Below are 15,247 nucleotides of genomic sequence, written 5' to 3'. Positions count from 1 at the left end.
AAATGTTGGTTATCTGTTGTCTGGGAGCAGTCTCCCTTTCTGGTTACTGCACAGGCGCAGTTGCAACTGTCTTAGCAATAGTGTTGCCTAGACAAGCTACAGAAGCCATTTGGACTATCCGAGTGACTTGGTGCAATGTCAGTAGTGACTTTGTCACTTCTAGGCATCATCAATTGGGCTCTAGCACCTCCTGGTCACCTGGGATATTAAATAATCTAGCACCACCTAGGTCCCGAAGATGCTGGATTATCAGAAGTTATTGTAGGCATTTGCATGTGTGTAATTTAAAATTTGCAATACTATTTTAATTTTCTGCTCAAAAGTAACAATTGCTTTCATTCTTAGCATGCTTCCGAAGGCATAGTTCGCTTTGATGTTCAGTCAACGCTGAGATACGAAGATATTGCCCCTTGCATAAATCTCAAAAGCTGGGTTCAAACATTAAGGTATGGAAGCAAATTTCAGTCAAAAACCAGATAGCTGTGTTGGTTGTTTATTAAATAATTTAAAACCCACCTTGTCATTTGAAGAGGAGAGGGGGAAAAACCTAATCAAGGCAACTTGCAATTACAAAGTTTGAAAGTTTTAAAATGGAGAACAGCTCTTGACTGTGTTCCAGTTTTATCTTATGACTTCTTGTAGAGCTAACAGGATACAGCAGTTGTATTAGCCCAAAGGTTTTCTGAAAGAGCCAAGTTTATCTGCTTGCCAAAAGCAAACAAGCAAGCCTAATTGGGCTGGGCATCCCACAACTTGGATGTCACAGCTGAAAAACCCTATTTGTATATTCCCTCCCACCGAATAGCAGGAGTGAGGAACCCTCAACCAGGCTTCAGTCATGAAACCAAGTGCCTGGATAAGCTGTTATGGAAGGGGGTAATTCTTGAGGTATCCTGGCCTCTCAAGTTTTGTTGCCATTGCTTATGTATAACTCTTCTTTTGTGGCTTTGTAAGGAAACTTGTCTCTTATATTGGAAAGATAAATATTGCAAAAGTATACAATTTGATCAGCAGATGCAGTAAACATTTATTGTCATATGAAGTTTTCTGCAGCACTCTGAACACTGCAATTTGTTATAGAGAAAATAAAATATGGTCCTGCAACAATGAACTAAGGGCACAATCCTAACCCCTTATGTCAGTACTTTCCAGCCAATGGGACGTGTGCTGCATCCTGCAGTTGGTTGTCACTCAAGGAGGCTTCCTCAAAGTAAGGGAATGTTTGTTCCCTTACCTCAGAGCTACATTGCCCTTATGTTAGTGCTGGAAAGCACTGACATAACGGGTTCGGATTGCCCCTTAAAAGGTTCACTTTCAACACCATGCTTTATGTTATGTTGGAGGCTGGCTTCTTGTTTAGCAGTGTCGACCGCATTGGAAACTGTATAGTTCAGTGTTTCCCAACATTTGTCCTTGGCCATACCACTTCACATGGTCCACCTATTCAAAGTACCACTAGAAGTGGTACTACTGGATGATGTCATCACCAGTTACATCTGGGTTGGGAGTCAGATGTGACTCAACAAACACCACTAAGAGGCTCAGGATGAATGGGAGGGCTTTTTTCAAGTGCAGAAAAGCAAACTTTGGAGCTCTGCCTGCTGAGTCAAGCCTTCTACTGCTGTTTGTGTCATTTTCCTGGTCTCACTACAGGGCGGCAGGGGTCCCGCAAGTACCACCAGACACCATCTCAAGTACTACTGGTGGTACCTGTACCGCTGGTTGAGAAACACTGAGAAACACTGGTCTAGTTTAATCCACATAAATCCCTACAACCCTTAATGTCTGTAATGTTTCTGAATTTTGTCTTTAAAATGGCATTCTAAACCTAATTCTTATCATTGTGTTGCTAAATTATAGGCCTTTGAGTGCTAAAATAAAGCCATTAGGATCCCGAGATGTTTTGCCAAATAATCGACAGTTATACGAGATGATCTTGACATACAGCTTTCATCAAGTAAGTTTGAATTGGTGGAGTGCCTCAAAAGGGATCATGATGTTCTTATCCCTGTTTAAGTTTCTGGTGTGTGTTCTTTTGTTGAAAAGAGTAAGAATTTTGAATTTTATCTAGTGTTAGGGAAATGGTCTTTAGGTTTACAAAGTCTGATTTTCTGTATTCAAGTGTCCTTTTTTGCCACTATTGAATAGTTTGCCTTTTATGCATTCTGACTTTTCTTTAGCCTAAGAGTGGAGAAGTAACCCCAAGTTGTCCCTTGCTCTGTGAACTCTTGTATGAATCGGAATTTGACAGCCAGTTATGGATAATCTTTGACCAGAACAAAAAGCAGATGGGCTCAGGGGATGCATATCCACACCAGGTATGCAAAGACGTCTTGCTGTAGATCCGTGCTATGTTCTGTAAATCATTGTTTGCTTCACCAGTTCCATAGCCTGAAATCTTTGTCAAACTTTCTTGGGAATAAGTACCTTTGGGTGGGCTTGTCTTCAAATCAGCGAGAATAGAATCCAGCTGTTCTGTGTTTTCTGAGTTGGGAGTTCCTTTAAATCCCTTACCTTGTTTCATCTCTCTTGTACACTTTTTACGTTTATAGGTAAATTGACCTGCCAGAGTCTGTGTCAAACAATTGTTCATTTACTTTGCAAAATGTTAATAAGTCGTGGCACTAATAAAGCACTTCTTTTCCTAGTATTCCATGAAATTGGAGAAAGGAGATTATACCATTCGGCTACAGATTCGTCATGAGCAGAACAGTGAACTGGATCGGATAAAAGACCTTCCATTTATTGTCTCCCACAGACTGTCTAGTGCACTGAGTTTAGATATTTATGAAAACCATAGCCATGCTCTTTTAGGGAAGAAGAAAGCAAATAGTATGTCTCTGCCACCAAAACACAGTCAGCCCTTCTTCGTTGCATCTTTGCCAGATGACAAGTGAGTAATCCATGTTCTGCTTTCCAGTTTATAACACTTTTATAAGTTGTAGACTGTTTTAATTGTTGAAAATTGGGAAATAAATATGCAGTGATAGTTTCCATAATCCATAAAGGGGGTTGTCTGTTAGTCTAAAAAATAGTGATTCTGCAAGCAGAATGATTCCTGATCCCCCACAGTCTAGGCCAGGGGTCGGCGACCCTCGGCTCTGGAGCCACTTGTGGCTCTTTCAGCTGTCTGCTGAGGCTCCTCTGGGTGAAATTGGCAAAGGGGGTGACAGGAGGCACCTGTGTTGGGAGGGCAGGCTGCTTCCCTCAGCCCACTGAGCTCACTGCCCTCCTCTCCCTTCACCCCCACCTGCCCCGCATTGGTTTCCCTTTTCAATTTTGCCCACTCTGCAGGCTTAAGGTCCCTGTTTTTCCCTTCCCCAACTCTCCAGCAGGATGCCCTCCTCCTCAGCCATTGCGAGCTCTTGCAGGTCCCCACTCAGTGCAAGGAGAGGCTTTTCCTCCACAGCAGAGGAGACATCCTGTGTGTCTACTCAGTAGTAAGCCCCATTACAGCAGATGAAACTTACTCCCAGGAAAGGGTGCCTGGGATTGCAACCTTGGAGCCTGCTCCCGTGCGTGTCTACTCAGTTGTAAGCCCAATTACATTGGATGAAGCTTACTCCCAGAAAAGGGTGCCTGGGATTGCAGCCTTGGAGCCTGCTCAAGGCCAAGCTCAAGGACGGGTGAGTGGGAGCCTGCGCCCGGCAGGTCTGTTAGCGAGCAAGCCCCGCTGTAGTCCCTGGGCTACTTCCAGGAAGGTGTGGAGGGCTGCAGCCTCAGCCCCCTCCTATGCAGGTCTACTCACAAGTAGTCAGTGGGGCTTCCTCCCAGGAAAGTGTGGAGAGGACTGCAACCTGAGAGCTCCAACCAACTTGTCTGCTTAGAAGTCCCATTGTAGTCAATGGGCTTACTCCCAGGATAGTGTGGAGAGGGTTGCAGACTGAGTGAGGGCGGGTGGGCAGGCAGTGTAGAAGCTGGCCTGTGGCTCCCCCCCAGCTCTGGCTTCTTCTCTTCCCCACCTCAGGAGTCTGTGTCCTTTTTTCCTTCCAGCAGGGTGCCTCAGGAAGGGGGGGGGGAGTTCTTTAGTATCCATGTAAGATAAGCAGATGTCATAACCACCATTTGTATTGGAATCCTGGAAGATCTGGTGAGGAGGTAGATGTGGTGTCAGCAGTGACCCCTTTAAGGGTAAGGCCTGGGCATCCAGCAGAGTGTGCTGCACAGCTGCAGCCACTTGAAGGCAGTAGGGCTCTTAGGGATATAAGGAGCAGCTGAGGCAAGAAGAGGTTGGAGAAGGCGTGCAGGTTGGAGGGGAGACTGACTTGGCTACTCTGACTGATTTGCCTGACTTACTTTGGACTCTGCCCTCGGACTGTGACTTGCTTATTGACTTTGGACTCTGCCCTGGATACTCTGACTGACTTTGTGACTAACAGACTGCTGGAGACACTGGAGTTTGAAGTGTGGCTGCTGTGCCCAAGACCTGCTGAGGACCCAGGGTCTGCTGTAGTGGTGGGAGGCTGCTGGCAGGAGAGAGGACCTCTGCAGGTTGAACAGGCAAGCTACCCTGGAGGTGGGATCCAGCAGGACTGCAGGACAGAACCAGGGTCATTTGTTGGGGGAAAGAAGGGGAGCTAATTTTTTTAAAGTGGGCATAATTCTCCAGGCAGAGAATGGCCTTGGAATTAGGCAAAACACCATAGAGGACCAGGCATCTGAAAACACAGGACAATAATGTATGACAAAACTAACTAAAAGCTACAAGAGGGGGCTGCATTATAAAAATGGGACCTATAAGAGCATAAAGGTAAAAAAAACAACAACTATATATGCAGTGTTATCTTCATTTTAGATGTCAAAAGGGTTTTGTGGCTCCTGAGGTTTTTTTTTTCTCCAGAAAAGGGGTCCAAATGGCTCTTTGAGTGTTTAAGGTTGCCGACCCCTGGTCTAGGCCTTACCAGAAGGTGCTTCCGGCAGTGATGGTGGCTTCCTGTTGGTAGGAGGGAAATAGCCAGAGCCTTTAGTCTGTGGTTGATGAATACAAGGGTGATGGCTTACACTTCTCTTAACTCTCTGACTCTTAAAGGAAGGCTATCTTTCACTGCAAGATTCTTGGACAGCAGTGATATCCATCAAAAAAGTACAACTCTTTAGTATGCTTGCCAATTGCAGTGGTTAAAGAGGCTCCTGTAAAGTGGTCATTCTCTTATATACAGCTGTGGAATAGCAACTGTTCTTATTCGTTATAGGGCAGCATCCCTTCCAGCAGCTATTAGTGATGTTTTCCTTGTCTATCTTTTTATATTGTGAGCTTTTTTTGGGACATCGAACTACTCTAATTCTTTTTGTTATGTAAGCAACTCAAAGAGCTTGTTTTTTGAAAAGCAATAAATAATGTTTGAAATTAACAAAGAATTATTTGTGATTGTGTCTTAAATTGGAACTTAATAACTTCATCTTGTTCTGTATTTTTTTTATTAGAGTACCTAAAGGAGCAAGCCCAGGGTGTTACCTTGCAGGATCATTAACCCTTTCAAAGACAGAACTTGGAAAGAAAGCGGTGAGGAAAATACTACTAAGCTCTAAAAATTTGCATTTTTCAGAAAGAAAGCTGTCATATAAACACATCCTTTTGTGTAAATATTTTGTATTGTACACCTACCGATTTTTTTTTGGGGGGGGGGAGAGGAATTTTTGAAAACTTATAAAAAAGCATTTCTGATGCCAAATGCCAGCAGTTCTTTTTGGACAATGGTTATCCTTCAGTTTCATATTGAACTTGTATTTTTGCTGTATTCCTGTAATAACGAAACACTTTGGAATTACTACAGAAGCAACAGCTTCTGCCCTGTCAAGACTTAACACAGGACAGTTTACAGGCTTTAAAAAATTGTTTTAACTAACTTTTTTTTCCTATAATGTGAGGTTTTTGGTAATTTTGCTTTAATGGGATTTTGTGGATCACCCTGCATCTAAACATGTAGCTTCCATTAAAACAATACAGGCTGCTCTGCATAGTCTGTAGAACACAAAGTACTTTGTTTGATGCTCTACTAGTATGAGAATTCTTCTGCTTCATTTAATAATATGAAGCTGTGTAAAAAGTGACAGTCACTCACTATATTTAGAAACAGGAAAATAAAATTCTACCTCAAATGAATTTTCAGTAGTAAGGGTGCAAGTCACTACACATTTCCACTGAGCAAATTTTACTTAAATGGTAAATTAAATGAAGTGAGGATATGTATCAGTAGCACTTACTGAATTATACCAGCATCTGTGCTTACAAAAGATTAAATAATCTTCATGTTCACTTAATGCTAGGTTTTTGAAGGGTTTCCTTAGTTCTTCATTTTCCATAGCTTGTTAAAGCCAAGCAAGCTAGAGGTTACTGTTTTTAAAATATCCTTACAAATGCTTTCATACTAAAATGTTACCTAGGTCAACTAAATGCATCTTTTATAATAGGGATTATTTGTAATTTGGCTGAACACACAGAGGTTAGCTTAAACATAATTGAGGTGATTCAGAAACTCTCTTAGAGCTTTAATTAAGTATTTTTTAATAGAATTTTGGGAGGATAGATACATTTTATCCACATGAACTATAATGGGACCTGGAAGGAGCAGCCAGGCCAAGTATTTGAAAAACCAAGCCATCCATCAATCTTGTAAGGTACTTTTGCTTTGCAAAAGTTCTGACCCTATAGAAAGTGTGTGTGATAGAGGAAGAGATAGGAAACCACTTTCCAATTGCCTTTGCCATCCATTTGGCCACATAGCACCAAGATGCTGCATTAAGGCTGAAGACTAAAGGGGTTTCTAAATTTACTGTGGCATTGATCATCAGCTGCCTATAGAAAATATGTTTACTGAACCATGTGAGCAGTTTTTTTCCCCTGCCTACTTGGATGGAATTGGTAGCGGATAGTGGCACTTGGTGTATTGAAATTTCTCAGAGCACCTTATGTTTTCCTGGGCTCCAAATATTTTATTTACCAATGTTAAATGATTGCTGATGAATCCCATTTTTTTCCTGGAAAAATGGGTCAGAGCCCAACATATTTCTGAAAAGATTCTACAAGATCAGTTTCAGCAAACAGCTTGCCCAGGAGCTATTGATAATGTCTGGGTGAGTAGGCAAACTGTTCTCAAGCCTGTTCTTAAGCCCATAACACGCATATTTAAAGGGATTTATTGTGATGGATATAAGTTTCCTCAAACCAACTCAAGTGGCTATTGATTGCCCCATGTCTTTTTTGTTTTTGGTACCAAGAGTGTTGAGCAGTTCCCCTAATGGTGTGTGTAGTAAATTATTGACTCAGAAAAAAAACAAGTTATAATATAGTTAGCTGTGAGGAGGTCAGTCCTTTTTTCTAACATGACTAAGAAGAACCAAGGAACTCAAGTTGACTGGAGCATTTGCCCAGAGATTCGTCACATAGTCATGCTGTAACGTGTTTTGGCCCAGTTGTTGAAAGGCATACCATCCAGCTTTGTTGCATTTTTAGTTCAGCCAATGCTGTATTTGCTTAGGCCCCTGAGACTCAAAAGGGAAGCAGGTAGTTTCATGTTAGTTCAGTCAGTGTCAGATGGGGAATTTATAATAAACTGTGCTAAAGATTGGTGCTTTAACCTTATGGCACTTATTAAGTGAAATACCCAATTTAACTAGTGCCCTGAAGTAATCGAGCACTTTCCTGCTTGCTCAAAAAGAACAAACTATATGCAAAAGGATGCATTAATTAATATTTTTAAAAGCTAAAATACTATGCTTTGCAAGCGCACTTGATTAGGAACAAGGCACTGAGTTTGGAATCCCTAAATGGGGGACAAAAAGATAAGAAGAGGTGTCTCCATTCTTTAGAGTTTGTGCATGTTTTCTTACAGTATTTGTTCTAACTCCCAGGGGCAGTCTGCAGCAAAGCGACAAGGAAAGTTTAAAAAGGTACTGAATGTCAGTTTTTGAAAGATGTATTTAAGTCTTTTTGCATATGACTTAAAATATTATATTGAGTTATTTCTTTGTCCTCAGTTGCCTTTCATACAACTTCCTGAATAATGCTTTATCTTTGAGCAGCACCTTTTACTTAGATTAATGAAGCAGCATTGGCTTACCTTTATATTATAGAAATTGTATGGATATACAATTCTGTGATGGGTATCTTTTAGAACTCATTGTAGTAATAGTTTGTCTCACAGAATACTTCCTGTTTAGAAGAAAATTCCCCTTCACAACACGAAGTTCAAATGGGGGAAAGCTCCAACCCTGCCACTCAGTCGAGTGGCAGTTAGCCAAGTAGCTAAGCAAAGATGAGCCATGTGTAGCCCTCTGTTGATCTTACATTTAAACACTGAAATTTTGACACAGCTAGGTAAACTCCACTATTTAATGGGGGTAATCCTTATTTTCATGGCATTGATCACCACATAAATGGCCATGATCCATTAGAAACAGGAAGTACTGGTCAAACTGCATTGGTGCTGAGATCCCTTAGTACAGGCAGGAATCTGCTTTCTTTTGACACCTCCATCAGTGTAACCCATATTCCCTTTAGTATAAGAGTAGGTAAGAGGTCAGAAGATATTCCAAGTTCAAAAACTTGGGCCTTTGTTTTTTTTTTTTCCCTTGAGCTAAATTACCCCCATGACCAGTGAAGAAACATCAGACACAAAATATGACAAAACTTGCTCAAGAGCTATGTGAGCTACTTTGGACTAAGTGTGAGATACAGCACCATTTTTAGTAGAAAAATAAGTTAGGTAGCCAGCTGTGCTAGTTAGGTAGCCAGCTGTGCTAGTATGGGTGTTTGCACAGAAATAGGTTTTTCATGATTTAGTAAGCAAGTGCCTGCTAATATGGAATAACTGACCATAAACTACTGCTGGGCATTGGAAGGTACAAAGCAATCTGCAAGCACAAAGCAAATCACAGGCTCCTCTTTACTGGGAGTAGTTGAGTTAAACTTGGGAGCAGCCTAAAGGTATGCAGGCCATATAAGCTGGGCAACTTCAGTGCAGAGAGAACATTACTCATTTTCTCCATTATCTGATAGCCATTTAGGGATCTGTACTTTCTATATATGTTAGCAGCACTTTATTGAATAATATTCAAATCTGACTGTTTTAGGGCCCAATCCTATCCAACCTTCCTGCTCTGGAGCAGCCATGCCAATGGGGCATGCACTGCTTCCTGTGGTAGGGGGGCAATCACAGAGACCTCCTTCAGGTAAGGGAATCTTTGTTCCCTTTCTTTGTGGCCGCATTGCTGCAGAATTGGCCCTGGAAAGTTGGATAGGATTGGGCCATTAGTTAGCTAAGTCAGCAGCCTCTTATGACTTCGTGTATTTTTAATCTTGGTAAATCAAATGTACTGTACTATGCAACCTGAGTGAAGTGTGTGCACTCCTTGCAGAGGTGTGGGGCTGCTGGAGAATCTTGAGATAATATTTCTAGAAGATGTCTTCATTCTTCTGTGGTAGATCAGTGTTGATGTTTGTTTTTTGTTCTTGTAGTGAGTGGCATACAATGAAAACTGTAAGAACCTTTGGGACTGAGCATTGTAGAGTATAAATGCATGAAACTCCTTCACTAGGCAGAGAAAAATGAAAGTACGGGTGCCCCATATCTGCTGATCCACTTATCTGCGGATTGAGTTCAGGCCCCCCGCACATGCTCCCTTCAGAGCCGAGGGGAGCTTCGCTTACCTCCAAAGGGTCCTCTGAACCCAGCAGAGACCGTGGGCTTCCCAGTGCCTTATGAAGCATTAAAAATGTCACTTGCAGTTTCACTGAGACTTTTTTCACTGTTGGGCTCAGAGGACCTTCTGGAGGCAAGGGGACCAGAGCTCCCCTTGGCTCCAGCGGGTAGGGGGAAACATTTGACCCTATCTGCAGTTTCACTTAACCACAGGGGGTTCTGGAACAGAACCCCCTGCAGTTATGGGGGCACACTTGTAGATGACATTTACAGGATTGTGGTCTTTAGTATGCAGGTCCAGCCTATTTATACATGGATTTTTTTATACACGGATTTGACTCAACAGAGATGGCCCCTGCAAATGAGAAGGAATGTGCTGATCCCTGGAGAAGGAAAAAAATGCACCCCTTTAAAATCAGTTTAAAAAACTGAACAGTCTTTTAACAATAGCCTCCTTAATGGGGGGGGGGCAGCTGGCTGACAATCCATCAATCCTTCTCTCTCCAGTGGACCCCTCCCTCCCCCCATGGATTGTCTTCCTAATGACTCTTATCTTACATCACAAAGGTCAGCAAGGCTGTTTTTAAATCATGGCAGCAAAGAAACTTTGTTTTTTAAATTGATTTGCTATAGTGCGTTTTTTGCCCTCCATGTGAGTGCTTGGAACAGAACCCACTCGAATAATTAGTCTCAACCTGTATAAGGATTTATCTTAGCTGCTATGGATTACTGGTGTTCAACATGACTAGTGTCTCAAATGCAAGGAGTTCATTACTGTTTCTTGTAGTAGTTCAGAGTTCTAGAAGGGTGTTCATAGTGTTTGTACTTTAGGAGACCTTCATGGTCATGTGTGCATTCATCTGTAAGCAGGCACAGCAAAAAAATTTTTTCTTGGGCCCTGTTTGTCTGATATGCTTCCTCTCACTTAACCATAAGACTCTCAGACTTTCCATAGTAGACATCAATTTCACTTGGTCATGTTATGACTCATAAATTTTACTGAGATTATGATAGTTTTGTAGCCTTCCATCTAAGTATAGGAAACGTCATCTACAGTCTTCATGAGAATATGCCCCATGTCTTTCAGCTTTTGCAGCGGTGTGTTCAACTTGCTGTCACCAACTCTCAAACCCCAGTAATGTCTGGGAGCTGCAAGTGAAGACTCATTATGAGATTTCTTCCTCACAAGGCATGTCTGCGCATTAAGCTATTGGAAGGGCAAGGCTATTGAATATATGACCTCTTTTACAATTGTGTTTTGGCTGTTGCCAGCTTCATGCCATATTTCTATACAAACCCATCTAGTTTGGTTCTGGGATTAAATCCCATTTCACAAGTACGTGCTCAGCACTATAGTAACTTTACTGTGCTGGATCTGTTTGCTTTAAGTTAATGTCATTATCAAATCTCATTAAAGATGCACGTTTGCTACTAAGGCTTTTATTGGTTGATTTTGCTACATAAACGAACTTCTTAATGAACCTCTTGTCAAAGAGCAGTATATAAATTTTCTTAATAATAAAGTCATCCTCATTTAGTATCCTTAGAACAAGGCTAACAAACGCCGTAGTTGGTATAGTGGGTGCTCCTCTTTTTATCAGGGGGAGAGTAACTGGCCCACCTCAACCCAGCACTGTCTGTTCTAGTGGCTATCTGCTGGTATTCATTTGCATCTTTTTAGATTGTGAGCCCTTTTTGGACAGGGAGCCATTTCGTTATTTGATTTTTCTCTGTATACCACTTTGTGAACTTTTAGTTGAAAAGCGGTATATAAATACTGTTAATAATAATAATAATAATAATTAATATATAGAATTGCAACCTTAATTTGAAATGATTATCCGTTGGCTGTTCTGCCAATGTTAGTAAAATAGCTGATGGTATTTTTACTCTATCCTATTGTGCTTGATGTATTTTAACTATCGTAATTATACAACATAATTGAATACCTCACTTACAATGCCTAAGGGTTATTTTATTCCCTTTTCCGGAATACCTTAGGGAAGACTTCTTAGGGGTCCCTACATTATGGCATAATGTCGCTGCAGAATTCAGCAGATTCAATATTTAGATTGGAAAAACCTGTGTATATAACACGTTCATAAATTTCCCCGTGGAGCTTGCCTCACGTGAGCAGTCTTGACAAGCAATTAAGTGTGTTTTGACTTGCTTTCCAGACTTGTCTCTTGATAATAAGAGAATTTGTGATGGTATTATATTATAAAAGTAAGAATAACTGTGATTTTTGAGAAGATATGCTTTCAGCAATGTTAATATATCTACAGTCAGTGATATGTGATAGGAGATGCAGAACTGTGGGTAAGTTTATGAGCTGGGAAATCTTTGCTTGGAATTTCAGTTCAGTCATGAACTCATCAGGTGAACTTACGTAAGCCATAATCTCTCACCCTCATTAACCCTACCTATTTTATGAGAAAAATACACTAAGTCCCCAACATACATACCAGTTCCATTCTGGAGGTCAGTCTAGAAGTTGGAACATATGTAGGCCAAAACATATGTTTTGCCATATGTAGCTCTTGCCAGCCAAGTGGTATCACACCTGAATGAAAATGCCACAAAGGATGTACTGCACCTGTGCAAAAAGTGCCAATGCAGCCATCTGTAACTTCAGAAGCTAGTGTGCTTGCCTTAATTCACAAGTGTGATGTAAGGATTACAAAGATGTGCTATAAAGCATTTGGAATGCTTTGTATTTAGAGCCAACACTGTCCTGACATCCAGGATATGCCAGGCATGTTCACCTAATGACTTGGTTCCAGAGAAGTACTGGAAATGGAAACATTGTGACAGTATCAAGAAAAATAAATTTCTGGGAAAAAGTCCAGTGCTGGCTATAGAACAACTTAGCTTTGCTGATTCTTAAATGGCAAGACTTCATCTAACTGTATTACTGAATGCTTGTGATTGTTGCAGTTACCAAGACCACTATATAGAACATCTTGCACATAGCTTGTTGTCATGCTATCCTGAAAGATTTCTCTATTGATTTGCTTTGGGCTAAAGAAGTCCACACTGTCTGATAGAAGCTTAGAATCATCTTAGTACTTAATTAAAAATGTGTAGAAAATACACTTGCCATTCATTGGAGAGTGGCATGCTGTGATTGTAGCTTTTATTAAGGTGAAATTTGCAAGTGTTGGATTGTTATAGCCTTCTTATTATCTAGCCTAGCAGACAGCAAGTTTCTTCCATTTGTAGTCATGATTTTCATATTGATTTGTTGTGAGTTGAAACTAATCGTATTCTTGCTGATTAAGTGTGAGAGAAGAATTACATATTCACATGTGCAAAGACGATCTCATGTGAGAGCAAACCTTCTCATAGTGGAGAGCATTTCTGATACCAAATAAAGGACAGGAGACCAGCATTTACAGGGGATGAATGGCACAGCCTACATAAAGCTGTCTTCTGAGCAGAGTCTTTCTGACATGCAAAAACAAACACGCTGCTTGCTGGAAATAGTAAATGCACTGCCCAAGGTCCACTCATGTAGTAGGTTGGAGACAGTGTGCACAAGTTTGCAATTAGCCATGTTGTTGAGGTATAGGTATACTCAGCAGGACCAGTTTCTCTTTCTACTTTAGCCATTCTTGTATCATAATGATCTTTCAATGTGCTCAAAACTAGGAGTCAAAATTAGACAGGGTAATGGCAGTACCCTCATCAGTGTTACATGTGTCTGGCTATTCATTTGGTAAGCTAAGGAGTTCTAGTTCAGACAATTATTGGCTGTTCATCAAAGGACAAAACAATATTAGGATATATTTGAAGTCAAGTATGCAGAACTAAATAAATAAAAGCCCCAGGAGTCTCTTGTTGAAAATTGCACGCAGAAGAGAAGGTCCCACTTGGCTGCTGTTTCTGTGGCAGTCAAGGAGGATCCAGATATGAAGGCATGACCCTGTGCCATGGAAATGAGTAAGAAAATGTTTACAACAGTGGTCACCAAACCATGGATAGCTGCTTTAAGGAAAAGCCCTTCCCCATTGTGAACAGCGCTTATCATTCTGCACTGCTCCATGTTATCTCTCAATCTGATCTTTTCACAAATTTGCTCCAGGCAGACACTTCTGCCCAAAATTGGGACACAGAGCCTGATGGGGTGAAAGGCAGCAGGAGCAGCTGACCAGTGTGACTCACATTGTAAGTGCTCACAGTGGGGAAGGCTTTTGGCAGTCACTAGATCCGGACCAGGGTTTGGTGCCTGTCGATTTAGAAAGTAGGTGTGAGTAGTAACTTGATTTGTGCTAAAGGTTCTGTGTTTGGTGGGGGAGAGGTGTCATGTGAAATCTAGTTTGAGGTAGTAGGTGAACAGGGCTGTAGAATTTTCTAGAAGGCCTCTACCTGTGGTCTGCATGGGCAAAGTTTCTTATGTAGGGGGTGTAGGCAGACTACAGGTGCAACCTTGTTATATGTGAATTTTTTATACATGGATTTGACTCAACAGGAATGGCTACTGCAAATAAGAAGGAATGTGCTGATCCCTGATTAAGGGGGAAAATGCATCCCTTTAAAATCACAGTTTTAAAAACTGCTTTTTTTTTTTCCTGTTGTAAAGAGTCATGCAAGGGATTGCAGGTATAACCTAGTTATCCACAGATTTTTCTGTCTCAACTTGATGAGAAGGGCCCTTTAAATTTAAGGAGAGTCCTTTAACATTTAAACAGTCCATTTAAACAGTCCTGTAAAAATAGTCTTCTTAATGCAAGAGAGGGCAGCCTGCTGATTCTCTCTCCAAGGCAAAGCAACCCCTCTTCCCCCACCATGTGAATGAAAGAAGGATCACTTTGCTCTGGGTGAAGGGAGGGGTCTCTAGCTGGGACCCCTGGAAAGAGACTAATTGATGGATTATCTGCCTAATGACTCTGTCTTAACATCACAAAGGTCAGCAAGGCTGTTTTTAAATCATCAGAGCAAAGGGACTTTGTTTTTTAAATTGATTTGCTTCAGTGCAATTTTTGCCATCCAGTTCTGGGAACAGAACCCTCACAAATGATACTCAACTTATATGTCACTAAACCTCACAATTTTGTGAAAGAAAAATTCATCAACTATTCAGAAATTAAACTGAATAAACTTTCTGTGCTGATAAAAACTACTTTGGTAATCAGCTATTGGGGTCATCTTGGCTCTGATTTATCAAATTTTACTGAGCTGTATTTGACTGTAATGTAGTCAAATTGTATTTGTATTTGACTGTAATGAAACTAAGGATTTATTTTTTTTAATAGGGCAAGGATACAACTGTATAAGGAGATGGTATCTGAATCAGAGGACACCCACAGCCTTTTCTCATGCACTGTTTTGTTTCAAAGCAAAACAGAGCTATGTGCTTCAAAATTGAATTGTTAAAAGTGTCCTGTTTCAGTAGCTGCATCAATATGAAGTAGTTGTTTTACTACCATGCTGGGGCCTTTTAGATCTGTCAGTATTTTGTTCATGCTGTGTTCCTTTTTACCCCATTCACTTCCAATGGATATAACTGATCCCAGTGCCATTTTAATGAAATGCTCAAATGTTTAAAAAGTTGGATGATGGGCTTAAAAAACCACAGAACCGACCCTTTGTTGTAAAATAATCTA

The 15,247-nt window shown here is 41.0% G+C and overlaps 1 protein-coding gene across 3 annotated transcripts in view; it reads left to right on the top strand.

The window, feature by feature from the left end:
• TPP2 (tripeptidyl peptidase 2) overlaps positions 1-15,247 on the top strand; it is a 55,567-nt gene that overhangs the window by 33,087 nt on the left and 7,233 nt on the right. For 2 of the 3 annotated variants that reach the window (XM_066619329.1, XM_066619331.1), the window contains exons 19-24: positions 346-446; positions 1,861-1,957; positions 2,181-2,318; positions 2,649-2,893; positions 5,425-5,503; positions 7,852-7,890. In XM_066619329.1, the coding sequence (XP_066475426.1) occupies positions 346-446; positions 1,861-1,957; positions 2,181-2,318; positions 2,649-2,893; positions 5,425-5,503; positions 7,852-7,890 (699 nt within the window). The remainder of the gene's footprint in view (positions 1-345; positions 447-1,860; positions 1,958-2,180; positions 2,319-2,648; positions 2,894-5,424; positions 5,504-7,851; positions 7,891-15,247) is intronic. The other variant, XM_066619330.1, reaches the window with a different exon arrangement.

Source organism: Tiliqua scincoides, chromosome 3, assembly GCF_035046505.1.
Source record: "Tiliqua scincoides isolate rTilSci1 chromosome 3, rTilSci1.hap2, whole genome shotgun sequence".
Classification (NCBI taxonomy): domain Eukaryota; kingdom Metazoa; phylum Chordata; class Lepidosauria; order Squamata; family Scincidae; genus Tiliqua; species Tiliqua scincoides.
Note: the sequence above shows the minus strand (reverse complement) of the source record. Positions and strands in the feature narration are given on the sequence as shown.